Raw genomic sequence first — 15,222 nt, 5'->3', positions numbered from 1 at the left:
AAAATATTAATGACTGATTACACCTACTTAAATCTGTATACAGAGACTTAAATTTTAAGAAAAGAACAGTTTTAGGTGTTAAGGAGAAAGAACTTAATACTGTCCTCTAGAAAAGTACAGTTAAAAGACACTTTTAGTACTCCACATAATCTGTATACTTTTGAAAATTTAAATTCCAATTTTAGTAAAAATGCATAAAGTTTCCAATAGATTGATAACCTAAGTTGCACTGAGATGTCCAACCACAATTCTGGCACAATATGAATAAAATACCAACCTTATTTTATCATACTAAAAATAATTCACTACATGGAAGTGCACCACCAGAGGTTAAGAAACGTTCAGTTTTCTGTCCCATATTTTTCCTGTTATATTTTTCAATATTTTAATTTCTCTAGACATTATAATTGGGAAAACAAAGTAGACAAGGCAAGATTCCAATGATGATATATACAGAAAAGTTTTCTTCTTGGGGAAACTACAGCTGTATACACTACAGTTACTTTAACTTTCTACTTTAAATACAACCAAAAATCAATTCTCCATTTTTCTTAAATTCTCTGTATTTCCACAACCAAAATACATAGCAAGAACGTTAAGATGAAAACTAAATCGTTTTTAAGTTGGAAATGGTTGAGAAGTAGTAATGTCTACTGCAAGTTCATAATGCCTCTCCTATAGGTGCATCTTCCAGTATTTTTTGACCGCATGATTTTTTTTCCCTAATCAAGCTTCTCTTAAACAGAGTACTTTTTCCCGGGCATAATCACATGCATCCTTTAGTAAGTACTTTCATGATTAACTTCTCTACAAAAACTATGACTTCAAAGTAAATCAAAAGATACTTAAGGTGATAATCACCTGCTTACAATGTGAAAAGAGCAAAATTTGGAAGCTGTAGTTAGAACTTACCAAATGTTTTAGCACCACCTCCTGGTCATATTACTACACACATTTTTAAAGTTAGTTTTACAGTATATATTAACTGTTTTCTGGGATCTCTACAGTGAAGAAAAAACACCAGAGTATCTACTGACAAATGTAATTTACAGCAGACTGTATGAAGTCACAGGATCTCTCAGAACTAAGAACAATTAAAACAATCAAGCACACCTGAAATGCAGGAATTCCAAGCCTTACAGTGAATGACATTTAAAATTATATCTAACTTATGGTTTTTAAGCACAGCATATTTTTAGAGCATTATTCCAAGAAAAATATTTTGAAAAATATGTCCCACATGAATTCAAAACAAGATTAGAATTAAAAGATGTAAAACCACAGAAAACGCAATAAAGGAAATGCACATACCTTGAAATACTTTCTTCTGATACGTGTCATATTCATTAACATGACTCCAGAATTTATTCCAGTTACACCATAATAGGGATGTCTAGCAAAGCGATTATACCACCCGATACGAGGCTCTTCATGTTCTGGTGCCATTGCAGCAATTTGTGTGGAGTTGAACTTTCCCAGAAAAGACCAAATATCATCAACAGGTCTCAAAAACAGGATGTCAGTATCAACATACAGTAGCGAATCCACATTTTTAAGGATTAACTGTGAGGGAAAGAAATTTAAAACCAAACACTTAAGTTTTATTGAGCTCCTCTTCATAAAACATAAGTTGCTGTCATTACACAATAAAGTTTAATACATTTTTGTCATAAGCAAATACACTTTAGACAGGAAGTTTGCCTCAATAAATTTGTCATCATTCCCCATTCTCTCATTTTAGAGAATTTCTGTAGGGTGAAACACAGATTTTATACAGAATAGTAATGCAAAGGCACTCAGTCTACATTTTATATCCTGGAGCTCCTCAGAAGTAGCTTGCAGGCCAGGTAAAACATTACCATAACAGGAGCTCCTATATTACTCCTGTTCCCTTGCTTTCCTGTGCATCTAATCAAGCAAGGGAGAGCTGTAAGGGAACCCCAGAAAAGACAGTATTTGGGAGATAGCTGCCACTGCTGTAATTCACGTAGCCTCAAGTATGATTTCTGAAGTGTCTTAGATAAGCAACCAAAAGGCTGCAAAAAACAATCTGGCAACAATAGCCCATTTCTTGTTTCATTTTCTCCCAACACTTCTCTGACCCACGCATGCAGGAAAATCTCCAACTAAATGTGGAGTTGAGGTGTGATAAATCCTTCTTACCTCCAAGAGGATGACATGATCCATACTTCTGAGGATATTGTGTCATAAGGCAGCAAGTGAGAAAATGACTTTTATTCCATAGTGTATTAGTGCCACAGAAGAAGGTTAAATTCAGAGGGTATTTTAGGATGTCATAAAAGTAACTTTTAGGAGTAGCAGTTGTTCTTAATTGAAAACTAAGCAGAAATTAGATTAACAAGGACAACTTGATATTTCATAAACAGACTTCTGTATTGTCCTATTACAAAACAACTTACTGGCAAGAATAGCCTTTGTGAAGCACATGGTTTAAACAATTTCTTCCATTCTGCTGCACTCTCTGTTGGAAATGTTATTGGATATAACGTGTAATTGATTTTTCCTTCATAGGGGAAGTCATCAAGCTACGTGAAAAGAAGAGAACACAAAAATTCCTTTAGTTCAATTTTATTACAAAAAAAAAAAATCAATTTCCCATTCAAATCGATAACTGAATGCAACCGCAACACCTCTCTTCCATAACAGAAATGCTTCCTGAACTACAAAAATCTGTCAGCTATTCAAAATATTTGAACAAAAAGTGGCACCTGCAGGCCACTAAGAAAACACATCGTATCAGATCATATACAAAGTAAGAGCAAGTAAAATAAGTTAGCATTTATGAAAAGCAAATACATTAAATAAAACTTTTTCCCCTCCTAACTAGTTTCCACAGGAGAAACACCAATGAAGTCTTTTTCAATTTAAAATAAGCTTACCTGATTTTTTCCACAGTTACTGTTCACATGACATTAGTGTATATATATAACATAGTAATGTATAGCTAGCATGACATTTTAAGTACAAAAATAGTAAAACCCTCCACAGCTATATACTAGTCAGCTTCTAATACTGCTACTCCAGACATAGAATAGAATAGTTTCGGTTGGAAGGGACCTTAAAGATCTAGTTCCAAGTCCCCTGCCATGGGCAGGGACACCTTCCACTACATCGAGTTACTCAAAGCCCCATCCAGCCTGGCCTTGAAATTGCCAGGGAGGGGCATCCACCGCTTCTCTAGGCAACCTGTTCCAGTGTCTCACCACCCTCACATGAAAGAATTTCTTCTATATCTCTAATCTAAATCTACCCTCTTTCAGTTTAAAGCCATCGCCCCTCATCCTGTCACTAAACTCCCTGATAAAAAGACCCTCCACATCTTTTCTGTAGGCCCCCTCCAAGTGCTGGAAGGCTGCTGTAATGTCTCCCTGGAGTCTTCTCTAGCCTGAACAACCCCAACTCTCAAAGCCTGTCCTCATTAAGGGAGGGGTTCCAGCCCCCGATCATCTTTACAGCCCCCTTCTGGACTTGCTCTGACAGGTCCATGTCCTCTCTTTTACCGGAGGGACCCAGATCTGAACACAGTAATAATGTTATATGATTGTAACACAGTCATAATGTTATATTCATTAACTGGAATTCACTAAAATTAGACATAACCATATCTATCATTTTCAAACACTGATGTTTCACTTTGTTTAAGCAATGTAAAGCTGACTCATACTGTAAGCCTGGGGACAAAAAAGGACAGATCTCTTATTTTCTCTTGTAAAACCAACTTTAAATAAGCTCACACAAGATAAATGGTTTGCATTCAGACCATCAGGTTTGTGTTTAACAGATGCAAGGTGACAAATCAGGAAGTGCTGGTCTGTCTCTGTAAAGTTTTGATTGAGCAACTGGCATTTTTCCACAGGAAAATTTCAAAAATCTCCATCCCACATTATGAAAGACTTACATATTACCTTATATTTAGACATTGCTGCCACTATATCCAACAAGCAGAGAAACTGGTATATATTACTCAAATTGTACTACAAATTGATAAATAAATTATTTGGGTACTTACTATGTCTTTGAAACTCTTATGCAATTGGTCCTCAGCAAAAATATGAAACTGGAGAGGTTTGATGCTGAAAATAATGGCTGATCTCAACATAGTAACAGTCTCCTCCAGCCTTTCACCACAGGCAACCACTGCTAGATGCATTTTCTCAGAAGAATGTGTTTTCATATAATTGTATCTGGTACAAAAATATTTTTTTATTTGACAGTATTTCTTGCAGAGGCTTAAAGAAAAGCTCTACTATTTACTGCAACATATAATTTAACAAAATATCCTTTATCATATTTAAATCAGTAAAGGATAACTCAAACAGTAGACACAAACTATAGCATTATATCTCATAGGTAGGCTTATGTTTGACCCGAAGTAGTCTCATACTCACTCCCACCATCCCAGTTTGTGAGGGAAAAACAAGGTATGGAAGAGCTATACAGAAACTAATAATCTTACTATCCATCATTAGCAAGGAATTCCATCAGAATAGCTATGTTAAAAGAAAGATCCCATGAAATTACATCAAAATGTGGAAGTCTGACAGCACATTAAGTTTGTGCATGAGTTCATTTTCTCCTCTTTTCCTGGCCTTAGTAGAGATAGGTAAACACAAAAATATAACAGAGTTAAATTCAACAACAGAAGTAAGATAAATCCTACTTTTAAGAAGTTCTGTTATTTTAAGAAGTTCTGTTAAGAACATTTTTGAATGATTCATGTGTTTTGTCCATTTTCTGCTCCAGTAAGTCCTCTTCTCAAACCCATGCTTTAGGGCTTCTCCTAAGCACTGGGACAATGCAAAAAGCTTTCCCCTCTCCTTCCATCCTGCAGGACTACAACTTGGGTTGGAAGGGGGGGAAACTAACAGCTCAAATGGTCTTGTGGGAATGTACTGGTGCTCCCAGTTGTTCTGAAAAATTCCTCAGGTACACTAATCACATGCCCTGTCCATATCCTTAGGACTAAATGACTGCAAGGTGTGTGTGGGGGGGGGAAGTCCTTTCTTCCTGAAGACAGCTCTCCAGCAGTTATGGTGAGCAGTGCCTGGTAGGTATTATACAGGGTACATTTTAAAGTGTTTTCATTAGTTTAATACAATACGCTAGAATTATCATCGGGTAAGTACCAGCAGCTTGGTAGCAAATGCTGTGGGCATACTAGACCTAAAACCACATTCTCCTGGATTTCATACATTTAATTACTCAAAAAAGTTTTCAAAGGTTTTAAACATATGTCAACTCAAAGCCAATCTCCACATCAATATTTTGCACTTGAGCTATTCACACAGACCATGGGAGGAGGGGTGGCTAATAGAACTAAGAGTACCTGAAGGTTTAAATTACAAGTTTAATTCCAAGTTATGCAAAAAAATAAATAAATCTTAAGTTAGAAAATACTTTCCCAAACTAGTAACAGTACAGAAATGCTTGGCAAACATACCACCCATTCTTAGAAACTTGCCGAAGAGAGACATTTCAAAACAGAAATTAACAGATGTGATTCTTAGCACATAATCTCCACCCAATTTATGTAACTAAAACATTTAGATGCATACAAGTTTTCCTTTAAATTGACAAAAGATACTGAGCAAATATGCATTTTTTTCTTTAAGGCATGGAAGAGCAACACACACAATTTTGCCATGAGGCAAAATATAAGCCAAGCTATCACTAAAACTGATGAAGTTTAATGCCATAAATAATGGCTGCATTTAAAAAACATTCTGAGTTTTGGAAAAGTTTAATGCCCTGTAACTAAAAAAACTCCAGCATCCCAGGGATTTAAGATTTTAAAAATTTCAGTTAGAACATGCAGTCAGTCTTAAGTCAGGATTTGGGGCATTATTAAAAATCACACAGATGAAAGATGTCTAATGTAGGATTCAAATCCAAAATAGGACACCTAAATGAAGATGCTGATATATAAGATCATGTCGGGAGTCTCAGTAAAGCCAATGGAGATCTAGCTAGCAGGATATAGAGCACAGACAGCAATTAATGTTATTTCAAAGTAAATACCTAGGGCTTGATTAAATTTTTTAACATAGGTATAGTGTTATTTAATAAGCTCTAGAATATCCCACCTAACCTCCAGGTGCCAGCCCAAAAGGACTGGGTGCCTCAAAGATCAAGCTGTATCTACTAGTCCTAAGGAGACATCTAGGATACATAAGTGCTCCTCAATGAGCACCAGCCATTTACTTCTCAGCAACTTAATGGCTTGTCACCTGGATCATTCCCTACTCTTTCAATTTTAATGACCGCTTAAGACCTACTTGACATAGACACCTATATGCAGACATCTATATTCAGATGATTTAATCCACAGACTGAAACCTTTTAGAAATCTTGAAGCAAAACCTGAAAAATTAGTTCAGGTTAACAGGAAAAGAAAATATAAAATTAATCTTTAAGTGTAACAGAGGCATGCCGATTCAGACCTTTATACATAAAGCTAATTTAAACATTATACCATGTAATAAGTAGCTAATGCAAAAAATATAAAGCAAGCTGAATGTGATGAGGGTAGCTGAAACCCACAAATAAATACACTGCTGAAGTCTGAAAAGCTGCAAACAGCAGATTAGCCTCATCACTAATCCACTGAAAAGGGAATTACAATAATTAAGCCCTGAAGTCATGAAAGCCTACGGTGATATTGCAAGGTCATGTGATAAATAAGGACACAACCTACACAAACTGCATATGTGAAAGCCAAGTTCCTGAACTACATGTAACACATGGCTTTCCATGAATAAGTTATGACAAAAACTATGCCAGAGCAACTCTAAAATGCATTAAGATTCAAAGACTGTATTTTATTATTTCTAGAGACATTGGTGAATAAAAGAATACTTCAGGTCACACAGCAAAACACAGACTGATCATATTAAAATGCTTTTACAGTCACTTTGTCCACACCATCCATTCTATGAGTTCAGTATTTTAAATGTGCTTAATAATTTTTTGAAAAAACAACAAAATATTTAGACAAAGCTAATAACAACTGAATTTCAGCTTGCAAAATATGTGGAACAGCTGGACTAGGATCCATAAATCCACAACACAAAGCTTTATCCCTGAAGCAGATGGAGCAAGAAGTTATTGAAAAGAACAGGCCACTCCTCTCTGGGGACTACCCACTAAGAAGGGGATGAGACATATTAGGTCTCAGAAACATATTACAGCAGGAGAAGTTATGAGACTCCAGAATTGTGGTTCTTACTCGAGACTCCATGCAGAGACATCCTTTAGTCATTATAACCTGTATTTGACTTCCCTGCATACAGATCACTGGCCACCACAGCCTCCTTTTTAATAATCAGCTCTCAGTGCTGCTCCTCTCCCCACATACACATTTCTCTCCACTGCCAGAGGGAAGTTGTTGCCCCATCTTCATCCAGGGACATTAACTACTTACCTCTTGTGCTAATCCTCTACTGCCAGCATCTTTCACTACTTTTTCCTCCTCTTCCCACTAGAAGCAGCATGAAGTTTAAACCGTCCAGCAGAGCTTATCACCTTGAGCGCTGCAGTCTCATCTTCAATATTAACATAACCCACTCACAGATCCACTTATTTATGCCATGACTTGTCTCACTCCCTTCCTTCAGCTCTACATGACTTTGGTCCTTCCCCTAATTCCTGTCAAAATTATCTGACCTCAACCACTCCCTTCTCTACTTCCTGAATTTTCCAACCTCTGTAACCTTTTCTCCATCCTCCCTCCACTGCTCTTAATTGCAGTTAGTCATGCAACTACTCACCAGAAGACAGGGAAAGAAAAACCTTCTTCATTTAGACAGCCCTGGGTCTGGTATGACCTAATGACATAAGATTTTTCAGCAATATAGGTATTTTTTTAGCAGTTCAGTAGCTGAGTTGACCATGAGAAAAAATAAAACATATTTTACAAGAACCATAACTTGTCTGAAGCTGGGCAAGTTTGGTGTCAGAGTATCACATCTCTAGTATCAGAGAAATATCCTTATGGAACTTCAAAATCCAGCTTCTAGAAGTGAGGAGACACTTTCAGAAAAATTTTCAGAGGCAACATGGAAAACACAAAAATACAAATGCAGACTTGTGTATGCACATTTCTAATTCCTAGTAGCCTGATGCTTTGGTGTGGGAGAACTTCATGTAGAAGCTGTAAAAAGCAACAATAGAGTGAAATACAAAGTGTATTTTAGTAAGGCTGTTGGACAGACTACCAAGGAAAACTTGGCAGCCCTAATTTCTAAAGAAAAAAAACCCCAAATAATCTCCAATAATGTGGGAGCCCTAGCTCCCACGAAGGAAAAAAAAAATCTGGTAATTAAAATGGAAGAGCAAAGAATGAACCTATAATCCAGTAGAAGACACTGAGCAGGAAGTCATAACAGCATTGAGTGCTGAGGGACAAATAAGAGAACTTAATTTATCTGAGCATACTAATTACACGAGTGTAAAATGAGACTAATAAAACACTCAAGAGAGAGTACCATACGTACTCCCTGTGAGTTTAGAAAACACATTTTAAAAATGCACTTGAACGCTGTGAGAGCAAAACCACTTTAAAACATGCTACTCAGCAGCAGCATAAGGCCAGGTATAAGCCTTGTCCTGAAGTATTTGTCTTGTAGACCTTCATTCTATACTGATTAGTTCTGCTGTGTGGTTAATAACATCTGACAGAGGAACGTAGCTGGATATGCTCAATGGATCTGCTACAAGATTTTCCAGAGCCTGTCTGTCAAGACACTGCCTTATGTTTAAAGATGTATACCATGACACACTGTGTATTAAATTAGCATTTCTAGGTCAATTAAAATTATGAAGTAATGATTTGGTAGTAAGCTACAGAGGTATGTTTTGAGAAGCTGCACTCTTCTAGAACTTTCACTGCATTCCAGCTAACTTCTTGGAAAAAACTCAACCCCCAAATGATGTTGTCGCTAAAATACTCATCAGCTCCACGAAAATCAGCTCTGCCAGCTAGACTTGGCGCAAGGTACTGCAGCAAAGGGGGTGCTCCTGCATACATTCAAGGTAGGGTTCTTCCTATTCTTATTCTTACATAAGATGTTAAGAGGACAAATGAATGGGTACCAAACCCTTGGGAACACCCAGACAGACATAAGGAATCCTGTACACAACTCTGTCTAATTTGTGATCATTAAACCTGTCTCAATCCTCGTCTACTGTACTGAGGTCACAGTACAGCAGCTGCTTCTGCTGCATGCACACACTGCTGCCTTCCAAGCTCCCAACCTTCCAGAGCAGCTGCAGTGTTACAGTATTTAGTATGACCTGGGTACCATTCAAAGAATTGTCAGTGTGAGAGAGGGCAATTTTATTTTTCTTTTTTTTAAACCACATTCAAGTATAGTGACACGGTTACTATGGAAAGCCATGAAGGAAACACAGTCAGCCTAAATTCAGTGTTACAAACTTTGTGCTCTAGAGTTCCTTCTTCCCATCTGTTAATGTACTACACTAAGAGCACACCTAGGGATCCACAGGAAGCTCCCTGCCCAATTTCACTGGCAATCAAGCTGTCCTCTCCTATTCCCTTAACATGGCTGGGGAAGCCAAAGAAGGAAGGAGTAGCGTCCAGGTACTGAGAGCAGAGTGATATGAATAACCTCCGTTGTCCTTTCAAACTTTACTCTGGCCCACTGAGGAATAACCATTTTTAATATAATTGCATGAGTTATGAACAATGTAAAAATAATTGTCATTTTCTGAGAAAACTGTTGTCATCCTAACTCGCACCACCAGTTTTTGTGTACAACCACCACTGTATTACATAATGGCAATACAAAGATATAAGAATTATTCTGTAGATTACAAAAAACATTTTAAAAATTATTTCACATCAGAACAAGTTTTCCTACACTGGTTCCGACAAAGCTGCAGCCTTGTTTTTCCTTTGATCTTTCCTCCATATAGTCTGTAATGCACATTAGGCATGCAATATTCAGCTTCCTAAACAAGGTTGTTTAAAAAGTCTCTCAGTCATTCCACATCATCATTAAACTAACTTTCCTTGATATTATAACCCACTGGACTAGGTTACCAGGCTCAGCTGCGTTGAAGTTGTTCACACCTACAAAAAGAACAAACAGAAACCTACTGCAAATACGTTTTCTTCTTCAGTATAAGAAGCTAACCACATTATCAGTGAGAATATTCTACCCATCCAAGTTTTTTGACAATTAGCACAGAAAATGCAAATTATATTTGTTAGAATATGCAGGGAAAATATTTTCATATAATCAACCTGTATTATTTTAAACTTGGCACCACAGTGTGGCTCAGAAAAACAAATGGTAGATATGTAAATACAATACAGCTCGCTTACTTATCACATCCTTTTTTCTTTTAATGCTTTGTGTTTGATCTAAATCAGTTGATCATTAAGGAGCCTAAGACAGCAGCCTTTAGTCACCAGAAGAAAAGCAAACAGGCAGAGTGAGAAGGCAACAAAGCCTACACTGATTAAAATGCAACTGCTAAATCATTCCCACAGTTATTAGAAGTAGGATCAAGGTAACTAGAGAAATTATCTGAATATGAAAGTGATGAAAATGATAGTTTTTACTTAACTTTCTACTACTGCATTGAATTAAAAATAGGTCATAATCAGAGCTTATTTTGTAGAAGTATGCTAACAATACCAGTGTGTATGATGTCTAAGTGTCATCTATTCAACTATGAACTCAATTAGTAGATTAGGTATATTAGCCATGTAAAAGTTGACTATGAAAGTCCTAAGCCCCATCCTCCAATGAGCTAGCTAGTTTAGATGAGAAGCCCTCTTTTTCAGGACTGTCACAGTTCATCTCAATATATCCACACCACCTGGACCTCAATAAACGCAAAAAATAGTGAAACTTTTTTTTAATAGATACAAGTTAAAATCCACTTTGAAGCAACATCCAACAACTGAAATCAGGCAGATAGGACCTTAAGAACTTCTTCTTAATCAGTCTCAGTAGGAAATAAGCAGCCATACCAGCTAGATGACACCGAGCACCTTAAAAGGTATACTAGAAAAGATACGCATCATCTAGATCATGCAAAACCTGAGCCTTGTGTTATCTTTATCAGCATTTTTAAAATTTTTTATAAAATCTATACCACTGTATGTAAAAGTGATCTCATGCTTCCTCTATCAATGCAAAAGCTAACAAATATTCTGTACCAAAAGCACAAGACATTCTGTCTTAATAATGTTGATAATCAGAATGGTGATAGAAAATGTAGGGGCAGAACAGCTCCAAAATCTTTCCCACATACAGCATAGGCTATAGATCTTACACTGTCTTGGAGACAAGATTCATATTATCCATTATTAGAATCAGCAACTGCTCAGAGCTCATCAATTTCAAATGATGTTGAATTAGATATAGCACGAGTCATACTGAAGTCTATATATACATCTCTCCTAAAAAGTTTCCAGATTCCTCTATACATCGCCAACACTTCTACTGTACTAACTTGAGTCTTACAAATCCACAGAATATCAGTCATCATTTCACTCTTTATACACTTACAGGTACTCAGAGGAAATTACGTAGCAAGCTGCATTTCAAAAATGTCTATGCCAAGTTCTTTCTGTCATGGATAAACAAATCCCTGTGGTTCTATATCCAGTAGAAAAAAAGCCAACTGGAATTTCAAGTTAGAGAGAAAACAAGCAAAGTTTTTTCAAAGAAAAGACTTCAAAATCCAAAATCTGAAGGACTAGCTTCCAATGTTTGAAAAATTGCGCTGGTAAGGGAAAGGAGACATTCTAACACTGAGATAAATTTTATGAATCTACTACTGGCAAAGAAATTCTGGCTATATGATCTGCTCCTCTGAACAAACTCATTTGGTTATTGAAACAGCAAGAACAGAACACCAGAATCTCCATTCACAAACTGATTTACGATCTGGATAAATAGCGTTGTTCTCTTTTTATAGATTAAACCAGGCCAAATAGAAGATTCAAGAAAGTGTTAGCACAGGTTCAATGACAAGACTCTGCCATTTCTATTAAAAGCAAACTCATTGGAATTACTGTTATTTTGTTGGTACATCTATAGGCAGTGGGAGTTAGCTATCCTAAGATTTCGATCAGATGTGTAATTCAGGTTTTTCTCATATCCCTCTCACTATCCCAGTCTGCTCAGAGTCCAGCTTTATTCTGTACCTCACTATGACAACTGCACTTAACAAGAACACAAAGACTTAGTCAACCCAGGATCAAATGAATTGTAATAAGATGCTATGGTAGAACTCTCACTCCTCTCTATTTCAAAAGATACACAATTTAGAACTACAATGTTGTCTTTACAGAAAAAGCTTTCAAGAGGCTTTAACTTCACGAAGAATCTTGAAGTGGTGCTACACATACAATTTCAGAAAACAAGAATCCTAGACTTCATTTGCTGTGGTTAATAAACTTGCACAGAATTAAGTGCATTCCTTTTCCTACAAAAATCTGACTGCAAAATCAGGAACAACTACTATCACATTTGAAGCATAACATGATGTCAAAGGTCTGAACCCTTCAGCTTCTCAGTGCCCCTAGCACAATAAACGTATTTGAGAGCTGAACAAAATTACAACTCATATAAAAAGCTGAAACTGAACTGCAACTATCTTCTGTGTTACTCCAGCACATACAAGGAAACGAGGCTTAGGCAGCAGGTTCAGAAACTGGGCCATTGTAATTGCTTGCTGCTATCCCAAGAGGGAGCACTTTCTCTTCCTCTCTACCATCTTCCCCTTTACACAAACTCACTGCACCTCTCTGAAATCAACTGCACTTACTAAACAGAGCAAGAAATAGTTTGGGGGAAGCAAGGGTGCCCCCCCTGAAGTCAGAACATCTCACCAAGGAAGTCAAAAAGCACCAGAGTCAGCACAACATATGGAGATTAATTTAATAGTCACATATTGGTAAAATAATCAAACTCACTCTGAAATTACTAATCTGAACACCATATCCCCTTTACACATTTAAGCAGCTCTTTTTGTTTCAGTTACAAAACATAGACATGAAATTTTGTAAATATTAGAGGTTCACCATGAAAGACACTGCATTCACCCAGTAATGTCATAATCAATGCATACTTCAACAGACTTGTCTTCACAACCACATACAGCATTCTTAATAGAATAATACAAGTTACATGCATGAATGAAGGTTAGTCACATCCTGTTCCTCCACTAAGTAAAGGCCAAACCCCTACATCCTCCACCACAATAGCACTGAAGTTTGGTTTGCCCCCTGTGTTAAACTTATAAAACTAAACTCCCAAAAGCTAAACTTTAAGGAAAAAAAAAAAAAAAAAGAATTGAGTCCATTCAGATAAAACATCTGCCACAGGGTTAAGTCAGAGAAACCCCTGTGGATTGGCACACTGGCTACCAAGGGCAGCAAGAAACACTCAGCAGTCCCAAATTACAGGTTCAGTTCACTAACAGGCTAAAAATCAATCTAGGCCATCTCTTTAAGTAACTTCTTGGCAACTGATGAGCTTAAAAAGCACCGACAGAACACAAGCAGAGAGGAATAGGAGACAGATCTAAAGTCTTCCCCACAATCATAATTTTCAGAAATACATTAAGTCTTGTGAAGCTCAACCTTTTTTTCCTTTGCTTTCCTAGAAATATTGAAGCTTCAGACTAAGTGGAAGACATAACCATATCAAAGGTTGATCAAGTAAAATTTTATATAAAAGAAAAATTGACTTAGAACTTTAGCTATATACTGAAGAGAACTGTTCAGGTTAGAAAACATATCTGTCTAGTAGTTTAAGGCTTCTTCCATTTATTTTCAAGCTACTTCCATAATGTGACAGCCCAAGCATGTGAACTACATCAAAACATTTTAATTTATTTTTAAAGATGAAACTTTAAGGGCACAGTCTATGCTCTAACATACTGTATATGCAAGTACACTCTACAATGGTTGTTACAGTGACTTTGGATGAAGTACCCTCCATAAACTGTATAAAACATGTAACCTGAATAAAAAAACCTCCAAACATAACTAATAAGCATATCTGCTTATTAGTTTTATTAGCAAGTCATATCTGCTTATTGCTTTATAGCAAGTTACATCATGGGTATTACTGTGCAGCAAGTTTTATTTATCAAGAATAATTCATCAATAACTCTTCAGACTATAATCGGATAAACTTTTTACTAATGTTAGCAACTCTCTTTTTAATGAATCAACATAACTGGAAAAAATCTACTCTTTGTAATAACACTTGAGACCACAATTTTAAGAACATAATAGAACAGGAGAAAGCCCAGCTAAAGGCAACCATGATATAAGCAGGTGAAATGCATGTTAAGCAATCAAAATATTTTGCTTTGTCACCTTGTTAAATAGCCAGAAACACTTATGAGCTACACCTGACTGCAATCAAACAATAAAGTACTATTTAATAATAGATCCTACCTAAAAGCAGCTTCCCAAAAGCAGTTCATTCCACAAACATCAGAGGGCAGCATCCAATAGGAATTCCAGAAAGATACAGACAAATTCTTACACCTAACAGAATAAGACAAAAATAACCTATATAAATGTTACTGATTTTATGCAAAGTTAAATGGATTCTTTTCTAGCTCAAACATAACTTGAATAGTTAATTACCTGGCAGAAGACTGGCTAGGTAAAGGAACATGGATAATATATTATTAGGTGGCAACCAGGAAGATTCTTTTAAAAGAACGGTCCACATCCTTTAGCGTTTTCTCTCCACGTATTTTCAGAGTGAGAAAAACAGAGGGGCTGGATTTTTCAGAATCATTCTATGTTTCTGGCTTAGTGTAAATCCATAGGTAACAGACTGAATGGCAACATTTACTGCTGGAAAGAACTCCTTCACCTTTACAATACCTTTGTTTACCTCAAGCAGAGGAGCAAGTAGAACATTTCATTTTCAAAGTTACATTGTCCATTTAAATACAATCCCTATTCATCCATGATTCTATTCAGTGCAAATCTGCAAAGCTGATTTTTAATAAAAAAACAGGGCTTTGCAGCACCAATGAATTTCATTGTTTCATAAAAAAAGGTTAATGCAATACAGAAATAATCACATCGGGCAAGTTTCCTTCTCCATACTAATGGCAAGACTTGTTTTACTGACTTGTGCTACACTAACGACTAAAAAAGCAGGTTTTACTAGTTCACCACTAAACTTTATTCAA

General features: G+C 36.5%; 1 protein-coding gene across 2 annotated transcripts in view; it reads right to left on the bottom strand.

Annotated features, from left to right (window-relative positions):
• GXYLT1 (glucoside xylosyltransferase 1) overlaps positions 1–15,222 on the bottom strand; it is a 33,837-nt gene that overhangs the window by 10,399 nt on the left and 8,216 nt on the right. The window contains exons 2-5 of one of the 2 annotated variants that reach the window (XM_074901538.1): positions 14,468–14,560; positions 4,031–4,205; positions 2,421–2,546; positions 1,312–1,563 (exon numbers count right to left, since the gene is read on the bottom strand). In XM_074901538.1, coding sequence (XP_074757639.1) covers positions 1,312–1,563; positions 2,421–2,546; positions 4,031–4,205; positions 14,468–14,560 — 646 coding nt within the window. The remainder of the gene's footprint in view (positions 1–1,311; positions 1,564–2,420; positions 2,547–4,030; positions 4,206–14,467; positions 14,561–15,222) is intronic. The other variant, XM_074901539.1, reaches the window with a different exon arrangement.

This window comes from Athene noctua, chromosome 3 (assembly GCF_965140245.1).
Source record: "Athene noctua chromosome 3, bAthNoc1.hap1.1, whole genome shotgun sequence".
In the NCBI taxonomy this organism is placed as follows: domain Eukaryota; kingdom Metazoa; phylum Chordata; class Aves; order Strigiformes; family Strigidae; genus Athene; species Athene noctua.
The sequence above is the reverse complement of the archived record's forward strand: the minus strand, read 5'-3'. Positions and strand labels throughout refer to the sequence as shown.